Consider the following 14,719-nt stretch of genomic DNA (forward strand, 5'->3'; position numbering starts at 1 on the left):
TGGCAGGTTTTCTTTAGGTGATGCTAGGAGGCCTCTTCATGAAACAGCAGTTTTGGTAGAAGACGTGGTACACACACAGTTAATTAATCTGGTAAGAGCACATATAATCTTATTTGATGTTTCTCCATTCTGCTTGGGATTGTAACCCAATACTTGTTTTTAAAGATTGTATTTACATTTGAAATTCTTTATTTTGTCTGCTGGATTGAGGTGTAATTTACATAAAACAAAATTTTACCACTCAAAGTACATAATTCAGTGAGTTTTGACAACTGGATACTGTCCTGTGATTCTGAACACAATCACGGTATAGAACATTTTCATCATCCAAAAAAGTTCTCTTGTGCCTCCGGGCAGTTAGTACTTTCCCCCCTTCCCTGACCCCCTGGTAACCCTGAATTGTTTTCTATCACTATATAAGTACAATTTTTCTAAATTGCTTTTCAAAACTTTTCTGTATTTCATTTTAGACTTATAGAAGAACTGCACAAATAGTACGTAGAATTCTCAGATACCTTTCATCCTCCTCTGTTAATATCTTAAGTAACCACAGTACAATTATCAAAATCAGGAAATAACGTTGGTATAATATTTTTAATGAAATTACTGACCTTATTCAATTTCCATCAGTTTTCTTTTTAATGTTCCTTTCCTGTCCCAGTATCTAGTCTGGGGTAACAATTCATAATTAGCTATCTTGTCTTTGTAGTTGGCCCCTTTCTAGGATAATTCCTCCATCTTTCCTTGTTTCATGGCCTTGACACCTTTTTAAACATACTAGACAGTTGTTTTATAGGACGCTCTTCCTTTTTCAATCTGTCTGATGTTTTCTTATGATTAGAACGTGGCTGTGCATTTTTGCCAAGAATACCACAGAAGTAATGAGTCTTTCTCAGTGTGTTGCATCAACATGGTCATGTTCTTGATGTTTTATTTGTGATTTTAACCTTGATAAATTGATTAAGGTGGTATATACGCTGAATTTTTTCACTGTAATGAAGTTACAAGTTTCTTCATTTTGTAATAAATATCTTGGGGGAGGTATTTTGTGTCTCTGCAAATATTTTCCTTCTCTAAAAATTTGTGCCTATTTATTTTACCATTCATCAGTTGATCTTGTCTGAGACCATTATGACTGTTGGTATTTGCCTAATGGTGTTGTTCTGTTTCCTGCTTTCCTTTTATATTTTTTAATTGCAGTTATTCTTAAAGGAATATCTATCCTTTATCACCATTTATTCAATTTTTAATGTATATTTGTATGGACTAATGTATATTTAAATTTTATTCTTAAGATCACTATGCAGTAATATCATTATTTATTTTTATTGCTTACGTTGTTATAGTGTTGGCCATTAGGAACACTGTCATGTCCTTTTCCCATTTGTACATCAGGTTTTTGATCCTGTGTCCCATATATATTAGAGATATCAATCCTTTGTAGTATATGATACAAATACATTCTTTCAGTGTGTGAGTTATCTTTTGACTTTGATTTTATGACTTTTTTTAGACATACAAATATTTTAATTTCAACAGAGCCAAATATATCAACCTTTTATTGTCTTAGAATTTTGAAAGATAGTTAAGAAAGTCTTACCTTATGCTGAATTTGAAGAGGAATTCACCCATGTTGCCTTCTGAGACTTGTATGGTCTCCTTTTTAACATTTAGGTCCTTAATCCATTTGTAGCTTATTCTTGTTATCATGTGAGATGTGTATCTAATTTTATCTTTATCCAAATGACTACCCAGTTATGCCAGCATCTTTTATTAAAAAGTCCACATTTTTCCTGATGATCTGAGATGCCTCCTTTATCATATATTAAATAAGCATATTTGGGATTTATTTATGATTTTATATTTATTGCCAGTGTCTTATTTTTCTATGCATGTGATAATACATTTTAAATTATATAGGTTTTATGGTGTATTTTAAAGATTATTACAACTAGACTCCTTGTAGTTTTTCTTTGTGTGTGTTCCTGGTTATTCTTGTATGTTTATTTTTTTATCTGAATGTTAGTATCAGATTTTCCTAGCTCCATAAAATAGCTTTTTGGTGTCTTTATTGAAATTTCATGAATTTATAAATCAGTTTAGAGAGAACTGCATCTTAAGAATGTTGACTCCCATCTAAGAATAGGGAATGTCTTTACCTTTTTTGAAAACCACTTTTGTGTCTTTCATGAGTGTTTTAGCATTTTTTTTCTATAGGCTTCACATATTTATTACATTTATTCCTATGTATTTGATCTTTGTTACTACTACAAATGGAACATCTGAAACTGAAATACATAAATCTACAGATTCAAGGAGCTGAGCCAACTCCAAGCAGGGTAAACCCAAAGAAATGCATGTTAAACTGCTGAATACAAAAGACATAAATCCTAAAAGCACCCAGATTCATTACCATAAGGAAACAATGACTTGAAAGACAGCAGAATTTTCATTAGAAAACATGGAGACTAGGTCTAAAATGAGCCTCTTGTAGTCAGCATATAGATGGATTGTGTTTTTTTATCCATTCTCATACCCTATATCTTTTGATTGGCACATTTACATTCAGAGTGATTATTGAGAGATATGAATTTAGTGCCATTGTGTTACCTGTTGAGTTGGTATTTCTGGTTTTGTTTTCTGGCCCTTTCTAGTCTTTGTTGCTTTTGGTCATTTTTGTCTCCACTCACAGTCCCCATTAAAATATCTTGCAGGGCTGGTTTAGTGGTCATGAACTCCTTTAGTTTATGTTTGGTAAACTCTTTATCTCTCTTTCTATTTTGAATGACAGCCTCGCTGAATAAAGAATTCTTGACTGCATATTTTTCCCATTCAGCACCTTGAATATTTCCTTCCACTCCTGTCTGGCTTGCCAAGTCTCTGTGGACAAATCTGCTGTGAACCTGTCTTCCCCTGTAAGTTAAGGACCTTTATTCCCTTGCTGCATTGGCAAGCGAAGTCAAACTTTCACTATTTGCAGATGACATGATACTGTATGTAGAAAACCTGAAAGACTCCACCAAAAAAATTGCTAGAACTCATACGTGAATTCAGCAAAGTCACAGGATATAAAATCAAGAAATCTGTTGCATTTCTATATAACAATAAACGAAGTATCAGAAGAAGAAATCAAGGAATTGATCTCATTTGCAGTTGCACCAAAACAATAAGATACCTAGGAATAAATCTAACTAAAGAAGTAAAAGATCTGTACTCTGAAAACTACGGAACACTTACGAAAGAAATTGAAGAGGACACAAAGAAATGGAAAAGCATTCCATGCTCAACGATTGGAAGAACAAACATTGGTAAAATGGGCTACCGAAAGCAATCTACATATTTACATCAAAATACCACCAGCATTTTTCACAGAGCTAGAACGAACAATCCTAAAATTTGTCTGGAACCACAAAAGACCCCAAATAGCCAAAGCAATTCTAAAAAAGAAAAACAAAACTGGAGGCATCACGATCCTGGATTTCAAGCTATACTACAAAGCTATAGTCATCAAGACAGTATGGTACTGGCACAAAAACAGACACACAGATCAATAGACTAGACTACCAAGAAATGGACTCACAACTATATGGTCAACTAATCTTCGACAAAGCTGGAAAGAATATCCAATGGAAAAAAGACAGTCTCTTGAACAAATGGTGTTGGGAAAACTGTACAGCAACATGCAGGAAAATGAAACTGGATGACTTTCTTTCTTACACCATACACAAAAATAAACTCAAAATGGATTTAAGACCCAAATGTGAGACAGGAAACCATCAAAATCCTAGAGGAGAACACAGGCAGAAACCTCTTTGTACCTCATCCATAGGATCTTCTTATTAGGCATGTTACCCCAGGCAAGGGAAACAAAAGCAAAAATGAACTATTGGGACTTCATTAAGATAAAAAGCTTCTGCACACCAAAGGAAACAATCAACAAAACTAAAAGGCAGTCTACAGAATGGGAGAAGATATTTGCAAATGGCATAACTGATGAAGGGTTAGTATCCAAAATCTACCAAGAACTTATCAACTCAACACCCAAAAAAACCCAAATAACCCAGTTAAGAAATGGGCAGAAGACATGAATAGGCACTTTTCCAACAATGACATCCAGATGGCTAACAAACACATGAGATGGTGCTCAACATCACTCATCAGGGAAATACAAATCAAAACCATGATGAGATACCATCTTAACACTTGTCAGGATGGCTAAAAATAACACAAGAAACAACAGGTGTTGACAAGGATGCAGAGAAAGGGGAACACTCTTGCACTATTGTTGGGAATGCAAACTTGTCCAGCCACTCTGGAGAACAGCATGCAGGTTCCTCAAAATGTTAAAAATAGAACTACCCTGTGATCCAGCAATTGCACTACTAGGTATTTACCCAAAGGATACAAAAAGACAGATTCAAAGCGATACATGCACTCTGATGTATTATCAGCATTATCAACAATAGCCTAACTATGGAGAGAGCCCAAATGTCCATTGACTGATGAATGGATAAAGAAGATGTGGTGTATATATATACAATGAAATATTACTCAGCCATCAAAAATGGAAATTTTGCCTTTTGCAACGACGACATGAATGGAGCTACAATGTTTTACGCTAAGTGAAATAAGTCAGTCGAGAAAGACAAATACCATGGTAATATGATCTCTCACCCACATGTAAAATTTAAGAAAGAAAATAGATGAACATATGGGAAGGAGAAAAAGAAAAAAAGGAAAGCCATAAGAGACTCTGAACGATAGAGAAAAAAATGAGGGTTGATGGAGGCAGGTGGGTGGCAAATGGGCTAGATGGGTGATGGGTATTAAGGAGGGCACTTGTTATGAAGTGCACTGGGTGTTATATGTAAGTGAGGAATCACTGAATTCTACTTCAGAAACCAATACTGTACTGTATGTTAACTACCTGAAATTTAAATTTAAAAAATAATTTAAAAAAAAAAGAAAACATGGAGACTAGAAGGAAATACAAGTTTTAAATACTGGGTAAAGAATTTTCAGTTGGCAGTTATTTTTCTCTAACTCTATATTCACATGGCCTTCTCTCCTTTGTCCCTGTGTCTCTGTGTCCTTTTATCTTAAAAAAATGATCAGATATTTACTGTTTAGTGTATTAAATCTATACACGCTGTTATCTTCACATCACAGTGTTGTAGCTTTTCCTTTAAATGCAATTAAAATATAGTAGGAAGTATTATAATCTTTTACATTTACCCACATATTTACCATTTTCCATGCTCATCATTTGTTCTTATAGGTATAAATTGCCATTTAAATAATTTCCCTCAGCCTGCAAACACTAACATTTCTAATAGTACAGGTGTGCAGTGATGAATTATCTTTAGTTTCTACATCTGAACGTATCTATTTTCACCTTTTTTCTTGAGGTGTATCTTTTCTATATGTGGAATTCTAGTTGCTAATCTTTTCATTTTAGCTGTGCAAATGGGCCACTCCAGTGTTTCTCAGCATACATTAGTTTCTGATGACAGGTCAGCTCTTACTCATTTTTTTTTTAAAGATTTTATTTATTTATTTGAGAGAAAGAATGAGAGAGAGAGCACATGAGAGAGGGGAGGGTCAGAGGGAGAAGCAGACTCCGTGCCGAGCACGGAGCCCGATGCGGGACTCGATCCTGGGACTCTAGGATCATAACCTGAGCCGTAGGCAGTTGCTTAACCAACTGAGCCACCCAGGCGCCCCAGCTCTTACTCATTTGTTCCCATTTGTAACATGTCATTCTCTGGCTCATTTCAAGATTTTCTATTTATTGTTGGATCTTAGAAGTTTGATGTATGGAGGACTTTCTTCATGATTATCTTGCTTGCAAGTTTGCTGAACTTGTTGGATCTGGAAACTAATGTTTTCTGCCAATTTGCAGAAGTTTTTGGCCATTATTTTATGTTTATGTTTTTCATTCTTCGATTTCAATCACATGTGTGCTGAACCATTTGTTATTGTTTCACAAATCTCCGAGAGCCTCTGAATTAATTTTTTTTTCAAAAATTCTTCCTCTCTGTTTAGTTGTTACTTTGTTTGGCTTTGTAGTTTCTACTGATTTATCTTTTTTTTTAAATTTTTTTATTGTTATGTTAATCACCATATATTACATCATTAGTTCTTGATGTAGTGTTCCATGATTCATTGTTTGTGCATAATCTACTGATTTATCTTTAACTTCATGGATTCTTCTGTAATCTTTTTTTTGTGTGTGTGCCAAATCTCTAGCTGTATGGGGATTAAAAGCCCCTTTATTTGCCTTGAACCTAACAGTTTCCAAGGTACCCTCTTTTTTTTTATTTTTTTATTGTTATGTTAATCACCATACATTACATCATTAGTTCTTGATGTAGTGTTCCATGATTCATTGTTTGTGCATAACACCCAGTGCTCCACGCAGAACGTGCCCTCCTTAATACCCATCACCAGGCTAACCCATCCCCTCACCCCCCTCCCTCTAGAACCCTCAGTTTGTTTTTCAGACTCCATCATCTCTCATGGTTCCTCTCCCCCTCCGACTTACTCCCCTTCATTCTTCCCCGCCTGCTATCTTCTTCTTTTTCTTTTTTCTTAACATATCTTGTATTACTTGTTTCAGAAGTACAGATCTGTGATTCAACAGTCTTGCACAATTCACAGCGCTCACCATAGCACATACCCTACCCAAAGTCTATCACCCAGCCACCCCATCCCTCCCATGCCCCACCACTCACCAACACTCAGTTTGTTTCCTGAGATTAAGAATTCCTCATATCAGTGAGGTCATATGATACATGTCTTTCTCTGATTGACTATTTTACTCAGCATAACACCCTCCAGTTCCATCCATGTCGTTGCAAATGGCAAGATTTCATTCTTTTGATGGCTGCATAATATTCCATTGTGTATATATACCACATCCTCTTTATCCATTCATCTGTCGATGGACATCTTGGCTCTTTCCACAGTTTGGTTATTCTGGACATTGCTGCTATAAACATTGGGGTGCACGTACCCCTTCGGACCCCTACATTTGTATCTTTGTGGTAAATACCCAGTAGTGCAATTACTGGATCGTATGGTAGCTCTATTTTCAACGTTTGAGGAACCTCCATACTGTTTTCCAGAGTGGCTGCACCAGCTTGCATTCCCACCAACAGTGTAGGAGGGTTCCCCTGTCTCCGCATCCCCACCAACATCTGTCGTTTCCTGACTTGTTAATTTTAGCCATTCTGACTGGTGTGAGGTGGTATCTCATGGAGGTTTTGATTTGGATTTCCCTGATGCCGAGCGATGTTGAGCACTTTTTCATGTGTCTGTTGGCCATTTGGATGTCTTCTTTGGAAAAATGTCTGTTCATGTCTTCTGCCCATTTCTTGATTGGAGTATTTGTTCTTTGGGTTTTGACTTTGATAAGTTCTTTATAGATTTTGGATAGCCCTTTATCTGATATGTCATTTGCAAATATTTTCTCCCATTCTGCCGGTTGTCTTTTGGTTTTGTGGACTGTTTCTTTGGCTGTGCAAAAGCTTTTTATCTTGATGAAATCCCAATAGTTCATTTTTGCCCTTGCTTCCCTTGCTTTTGGCAATGTTTCTAGGAAGAAGTTGCTGCAGCTGAGGTCGAAGAGGTTGCTGCCTGTGTTCTCCTTTAGGATTTTGATGGACTCCTGTCTCACGTTTAGGTCTTTCAACCATTTGGAGTCTATTTTTGTTTGTGCTGTAAGGAAATGGTCCAGTTTCATTCTTCTGCATGTGGCTGTCCAATTTTCCCAACACCATTTGTTGAAGAGACTGTCTTTTTTCCAGTGGAGGTTCTTTCCTGCTTTGTCAAAGATGAGTTGACCATAGAGTTGAGGGTCCATTTCTGGGCTCTCGATTCTGTTCCATTGATCTATGTGTCTGTTTTTGTGCCAGTACCATACTGTCTTGATGATGACAGCTTTGTAATAGAGCTTAAAGTCCGGAATTGTGATGCCGCCCGCTTTGCTTTTCTTTTTCAATATTCCTCTGGCTATTCTAATCCTAATTTTAGGATTATTTGTTCCATTTTTTTGAAAAATTTGGATGGTATTTTGATGGGGATTGCATTGAATGTGTAGATTGCTCTAGGTAGCATTGACATCTTCACAATGTTGGTTCTCCCAATCCATGAGCATGGAACGTTTTTCCATTTCTTTGTGTCTTCTTCAATTTCTTTCATGAGTATTTTATAGTTTTCTGAGTATAGATCCTTTGCCTCTTTGGTTAAATTTATTCCTAGGTATCTTATGGTTTTGGGTCCAATTGTAAATGGGATCGACTCCTTAATTTGTCTCTCTTCTGTCTTGTTGTTGGTGTATAGGAATGCCACTGATTTCTATTCATTGATTTTATATCCTGCTACTTGACTGAATTCCTGTATGAGTTCTAGCAGTTTTGCGGTGGAGTCTTTTGGGTTTTCCACATACAGTATCATATCATCTGCAAAGAGTGAGAGTTTGACTTCCTCTTTGCCGATTTGGATGCCTTTGATTTCTTTTTGTTGTCTGATTGCTGTGGCTAGGACTTCTAATACTATGTTGAATAGCAGTGGTGAGAGTGGACATCCCTGCCGTGTTCCTGACCTTAGGGGAAAAGCTCTCAGTTTTTCCCCATTGAGAATGATATTGGCTGTAGGTTTTTCATAGATGGCTTTTATGATATTGAGGTATGTACCCTCTGTCCCTATACTCTGAAGAGTTTCGATCAAGAAAGGTTGCTGTACTTTGTCAAATGCTTTTTCGGCATCTATTGAGAGGATCATATGATTCTTGTTCTTTCTTTTGTTAATGTATTGTATCACATTGATTGATTTGTGGATGTTGAACCAGCCTTGCAGCCCAGGGATAAATCCCACTTGGTCATGGTGAATAATCCTTTTAATGTACTGTTGGACCCTATTGGCTAGTATTTTGGTGAGAATTTTTGCATCCATGTTCATCAAGGATCTTGGTCTGTAGTTCTCCTTTTTGATGGGGTCTTTGTCTGGTTTTGGGATCAAGGTAATGGTGGCCTCATAAAATGAGTTTGGAAGTTTTCCTTCCATTTCTATTTTTTGGAACAGTTTCAGGAGAATAGGTATTAATTCTTCTTTAAATGTCTGATAGAATTCCCCTGGGAAGCCATCTGGCCCTGGGCTTTTGTTGGGAGATTTTTGATGACTGCTTCAATTTCCTTAGTGGTTATAGGTCTGTTCAGGTTTTCTATTTCTTCCTGGTTCAATTTCGGTAGTTGATACATCTCTAGGAATGCACCCATTTCTTCCAGGTTATCTAATTTGCTGGCATAGTTGCTCATAATATGTTCTTATAATTGTCTTCCTTTGGTGTTGGTTCTGATCTCTCCTCTTTCATTCATAATTTTGTTGATTTGGGTCATTTCTCTTTTCTTTTGGATAAGTCTGGCCAGGGGTTTATCAATCTTGTTAATTCTTTCAAAGAACCAGCTCCTAGTTTCGTTGATCTGTTCTACTGTTCTTGTGGTTTCTATTTCATTGATTTCTGCTCTGATCTTTATTATTTCTCTTCTCCTGCTGGGTTTAGGCTTTATTTGCTGTTCTTTCTCCAGCTCCTTTAGGTGTAGGGTTAGGTTGTGTATTTGAGACCTTTCTTGTTTCTTGAGAAAGGCTTGTATTGCTATATACTTTCCTCTCAGGACTGCCTTTGCTGTATCCCAAAGATTTTGAACAGTTGTGTTTTCATTTTCATTGGTTTCCATGAATTTTTTTAATTCTTCTTTAATTTCCTGGTTGACCCATTCATTCCTTAGTAGGATGCTCTTTAGCCTCCATGGATTTGAGTTCTTTCCGACTTTCCTCTTGTGATTGAGTTCTAGTTTCAAAGCATTGTGGTCTGAAAATATGCAGGGAATGATCCCAATCTTTTGGTACCGGTTGAGACCTGATTTGTGACCTAGGATGTGATCAGTTCTGGAGAATGTTCCATGGGCACTAGAGAAGAATGTGTATTCTGTTGCTTTGGGATGGAATGTGAAGTCCATTTGGTCCAGTGTGTCATTTAAAGTCTTTATTTCCTTGTTGATATTTTGCTTAGATGATCTGTCCATTTCAGTCAGGGGGCTGTTAAAGTCCCCCACTATTATTGTATTGTTGTCAATGTGTTTCTTTGCTTTTGTTATTAATTGCCTTATATAATTGGCTGCTCCCATGTTCGGGGCATAGATATTTACAATTGTTAGATCTTCTTGTTGGATAGACCCTTTAAGTAGGATATAGTGTCCTTCCTCATCTCTTATTACAGTCTTTGGTTTAAAATGTAATTTGTCTGATATAAGGATTGCCACCCCAGCTTTCTTTTGGTGTCCATTAGCATGGTAAATGGTTTTCCAGCCCCTCACTTTCAATCTGGGGCTGTCTTTGGGTCTAAAATGAGTCTCTTGCAGACAGCATATCGATGGGTCTTGTTTTTTAATCCAGTCTGATAGCCTGTGTCTTTTGATTGGAGCATTTAGCCCATTTACAATAAGGGAAACTTTTGAAAGGTATGAATTTAGTGCCATTGTATTGCTTGTAAGGTGACTGTTACTGTATATTGTCTCTGTTCCTTTCTGATCTGCACTGCTTTTTGTCTCTCTCTTTGCTTAGAGGACCCGTTTCAATATTTCTTGGAGGGCTGGTTTTGTATTTGCAAATTCCTTTAGTTTTTGTTTGTCCTGGAAGCTTTTTATCTCTCCTTCTATTTTCAATGAGAGTCTAGCTGGATATAGTATTCTTGGCTCTATATTTTTCTCGTTTAGTGCTCTGAAGATCTCATGCCAGTCCTTTCTGGCCTGCCAGGTCTCTGTGGATAGGTCTGTTGCCAGTCTAATATTTCTACCATTGTAGGTTACATATCTCTTCTCCCGAGCTGCTTTCAGGATTTTCTCTTTGTCTCTGAGACTCGTAAGTTTTACTATTAGATGTCGGGGTGTTGACCTATTTTTATTGATTTTGAGAGGGGTTCTGTGCCTCCTGGATTCTGATGCCTGTTTCCTTCCTCACATTAGGGAAGTTCTCTGCTATTATTTGCTCCAGTATACCTTCCGCCCCTCTCTCTCTTTCTTCTTCTTCTGGGATCCCAATTATTCTAATGTTGTTTCGTCTTATCGTATCGCTTATCTCTCGAATTCTGCCCTCGTGATCCTGTAGTTGTTTCTCTCTCTTTTTCTCAGCCTCTTTATTTTCCATCATTTGGTCTTCTATATCGCTGATTCTCTCTTCTGCCTCATTTATCCTAGCAGTTAGTGCCCCCATTTTTGATTGCACCTCATTAATAGCCTTTTTGATTTCAACTTGGTTAGATTTTAGTTTTTTTATTTCTCCAGAAAGGGTTTCTCTAATAACTTCCATGCTTTTTTCAAGCCCAGCTAGTATCTTTAAAGTCATGATTCTGAACTCTAGGTCCGACATCGTACTAATGTCCGTATTGAGTAGGTCCCTGACTGACGGTACTATCTCTTGTTCTTTTTGCTGAGGTGATTTTTTTCGTCTTGTCATTTTGTCCAGAGGAGAATAGATGAATGAGAGAACAAAATACTAACAGGTTAACAACGTCCCCAGCAAATATACTCTATACAAATCAGAAAAGACCTTCCAGTAAGTGGTCGCTTCTCTGTTCAGAGAGTTGTTCTACTCTCCTTTTCGATCTCCTGTTGAGTTCATAGGTGTTCAGAAAGGTTTGATCCCTATTCAACTGAATTCCTGAGACCAGACGAAATCCAGGTCTCCTACTCCTCCGCCATCTTGCCCCGCTCTCGATTCTTCTGTAATCTTTAATCTATTTAGTCAATCTGATATATTTTTCTTTTTTTTTTAGATTTTATTTATTTATTCATGAGAGACAGAGAGACAGAGAGAGAGAGGCAGAGGTAGAAGCAGGCTCCCAAGGAGCAGGGAGCCTGATGCGGGACTCGATCCCAGCACCCTGGGATCATGACCTGAGCCGAACGCAGACACTTAACCACCTGAGCCACCCAGGCACCCAGTCTGATATATTTTTCATTGTAATAATAGTATTCTCTGTTATACTATGTGAAAATGTATCTTATTGGGCTATAATATCCCTTTTTGAATTATGGACACATTTTTTATATTGTTCTTTCATTTCAGATATAGAAGTTTCAAGTTTATAGAAGTTATTTGATGATGGTCATTGCAGTAGTATAAAGGAGAATTTGTTTGGGTCCTTCCTCATAATAAAGGAACTTCTTATTACGTATACATGTAATAATCCATGTATTATTTGGATAATAATTTTGATCTGTGTTTGTGAGGTTGACCCTGTCCAAATCTCAGTAATTGTAAAGTGGAATGAGATACCTCACTAGAGGAAGGTCTTGCTTTTTTCCCTTTGCCATATTAAGGCATGTATTAGAGTGAGTTCTTCAGATAAAAAGAATAATAGAGAAATGTTTTTAAAGTTAGTCCTTTCTTAGCATTGTATATTTGCAGGCATTACAAAATATATGTGTGTCTATGTGTGTATGTGTTTTATGCCCTGTCTTATAATTCTCTATACATTCAACTCTTAAGACTAGTTTTTTTCTTTAATTCTTTTATTTCCATGTTTTTTGAGATATAATTGACATGTAACATTGTGTAAGTTTAAGGTGTACAATAACATGATTTGCTATTTATATTGTGAAATGATTACCACATTAGGTTTAGTAAACACATTCATCACCTTACATATTTAACATTTTTTGCATGAGTGATGAAAATATTTAATATCTACACTCTTAGCAACTTTCATGTATACAATAAAGTATCATTAGCTATATTTATCATGCTGTGCATTAGGTCCTCAGAACTGATACATTGTATATTTGGAAATTTTATCCTTTGAACCACAGTGTTTCATTTCTTCCACCCCTAAGCCCCTGGCCCCCAATCTACTCTGTTTCTATGAATTTGGTGGTTTTTTTTTTTTTTTAGATTCTGCGTATAATAAGATCATACAGTAGATGTCTTTTCTTTCTGACTTATTTCACTTAGCATAATGCTCTCAAGGTTTATTTTATGTTGCAAATGGGAGGAATTGCAGGGGTTTTTTTATGTAGCCAGATAATAGTCCATTACATGTATACACGCACAGATGCATCATATTTTCTTTATCCATTCATCCATAATCCACATTTGGGTGGTTTCTGTGTCTTGGCTATTGTAAATAATGCTGCAATGTATATTGTGGTGCAGATCTTTTCAAAGATTTTATTTCTTTTGGATATACACCCAGAAGTAGGATTGGTGGGTCTTGTGTCAGGTTTTGGGGTTTTTTTGTTTTTGTTTTTGTTTTTGTCTTTTTTTGAGGAACTTTCATACTGTTTTCCATTGTGGCTATCTCAGTTTACTTTCCTGCCAACAATGTACAAGGAGTTGCTTTTCCCCACATCTTCAACAGCACCTGTAGTCTCATATCTTGTTGATAATAGTTCTTCTAGCATGGATAATATCTCGTTGTGGTTTTGATTTGCATTTCTCTGCAGACAAGTGATGTTGAACACTTTTTATATACCTTTTGGCCATTTGTTTATCTTCTTTGGAAAAATGTCTGTTCAGGTCCTTCCCCAATTTTAAATTTGCCAACATTTTCATGTTCATGTTTTATTTGATAATCATTAAATCTCAGGGGGAAAAACAGAGAGGATATTATATTTTCCAGTTTGAATGTCCATGTATAGAGAAACAACTCATCCAAGACACAAGCTTATTAATTGCTGGTGTTGGAACCAGAATTGAGGCCTCCTGACCCTCATTCTGTGCAGTTTAAAAAAAAAAAAAATTCATTTTTTGCTATGGAGTTATATGATGTCCCTGAATATTTTGGATATTAACCTCTTACCAGATATATGGTTTGCAAATATATTCTCCCATTTCATAGGATGCTTTTTCATTTTATATTGACTGTGACTTACACTCTACAACAGCTTTTTTATTGATGTACTCTCAGTTGTTTATTTTTTGCTGTGCTTTTAGTGTCCTATCCAAAATATCATTGCCCAGACCAATATCAGGGAGCTTTTTATCAAAGTTTTCTTCTAAGAGTTTTATGGTTTCAGGTCTTACATTTAAGTATTTATTCCATTTTGAGTTAACTTTTGTGAGAGGTGTCTGATAGAGGTCCAGTTTCATTCTTTCACATGTAGTATCCAGTTTTCCAATACCATTTATTAAAGAGACTGTTTTCTCCACTGAATATTCTTAGCTCCCTTATGAAATATTAGTTCATCATGTGTGCATAGGTATATTTCTGGAATCTTAATTCTATATCATTCATCTTTGTATGCATTTTTATGCCAGTACCATGCTGTTTTCAATTATGATAGCTTTGTAGTATAGTCCAAAATCAGCCTGTGATGTTTTCTTCTTTTTTCTCAAGATTGCTTCAGTTATTCAGGGTCTTTTGTGGTACCATATAAATTTTAGCATTGTCTTTTCTATTTCTGTGAAAAATGCCATTGGAACTTTGGTAGGGATTGCATTGAGTCTGTAAGATGGCTTTGAATAATATGGACATTTAAATAATACTGATTTTTCAATCCATGAGCACAAGATAGCTTTCCATTTTTTTGTGTGTGTTGTCTTTAATTGCTTTCATCAATATCATAATTTTTCAGTGTAGTGACATTTCACCTTATTGGTGAACTTTAATTTTTTTTTTTTGACACTAGTGTAAATGTGATTCTTTTCTTTATTTCTCTTT

General features: G+C 36.2%; 1 protein-coding gene across 1 annotated transcript in view; it reads left to right on the top strand.

Annotated features, from left to right (window-relative positions):
• Window positions 1–14,719, top strand: part of SUPT3H (SPT3 homolog, SAGA and STAGA complex component) — a 556,588-nt gene that overhangs the window by 289,520 nt on the left and 252,349 nt on the right. The window contains exon 3 of the mRNA XM_027601307.2: window positions 7–91. Coding sequence (XP_027457108.2) covers window positions 7–91 — 85 coding nt within the window. The remainder of the gene's footprint in view (window positions 1–6; window positions 92–14,719) is intronic.

Source organism: Zalophus californianus, chromosome 7 (genome assembly GCF_009762305.2).
Source record: "Zalophus californianus isolate mZalCal1 chromosome 7, mZalCal1.pri.v2, whole genome shotgun sequence".
NCBI classification, from domain to species: Eukaryota; Metazoa; Chordata; class Mammalia; order Carnivora; family Otariidae; genus Zalophus; species Zalophus californianus.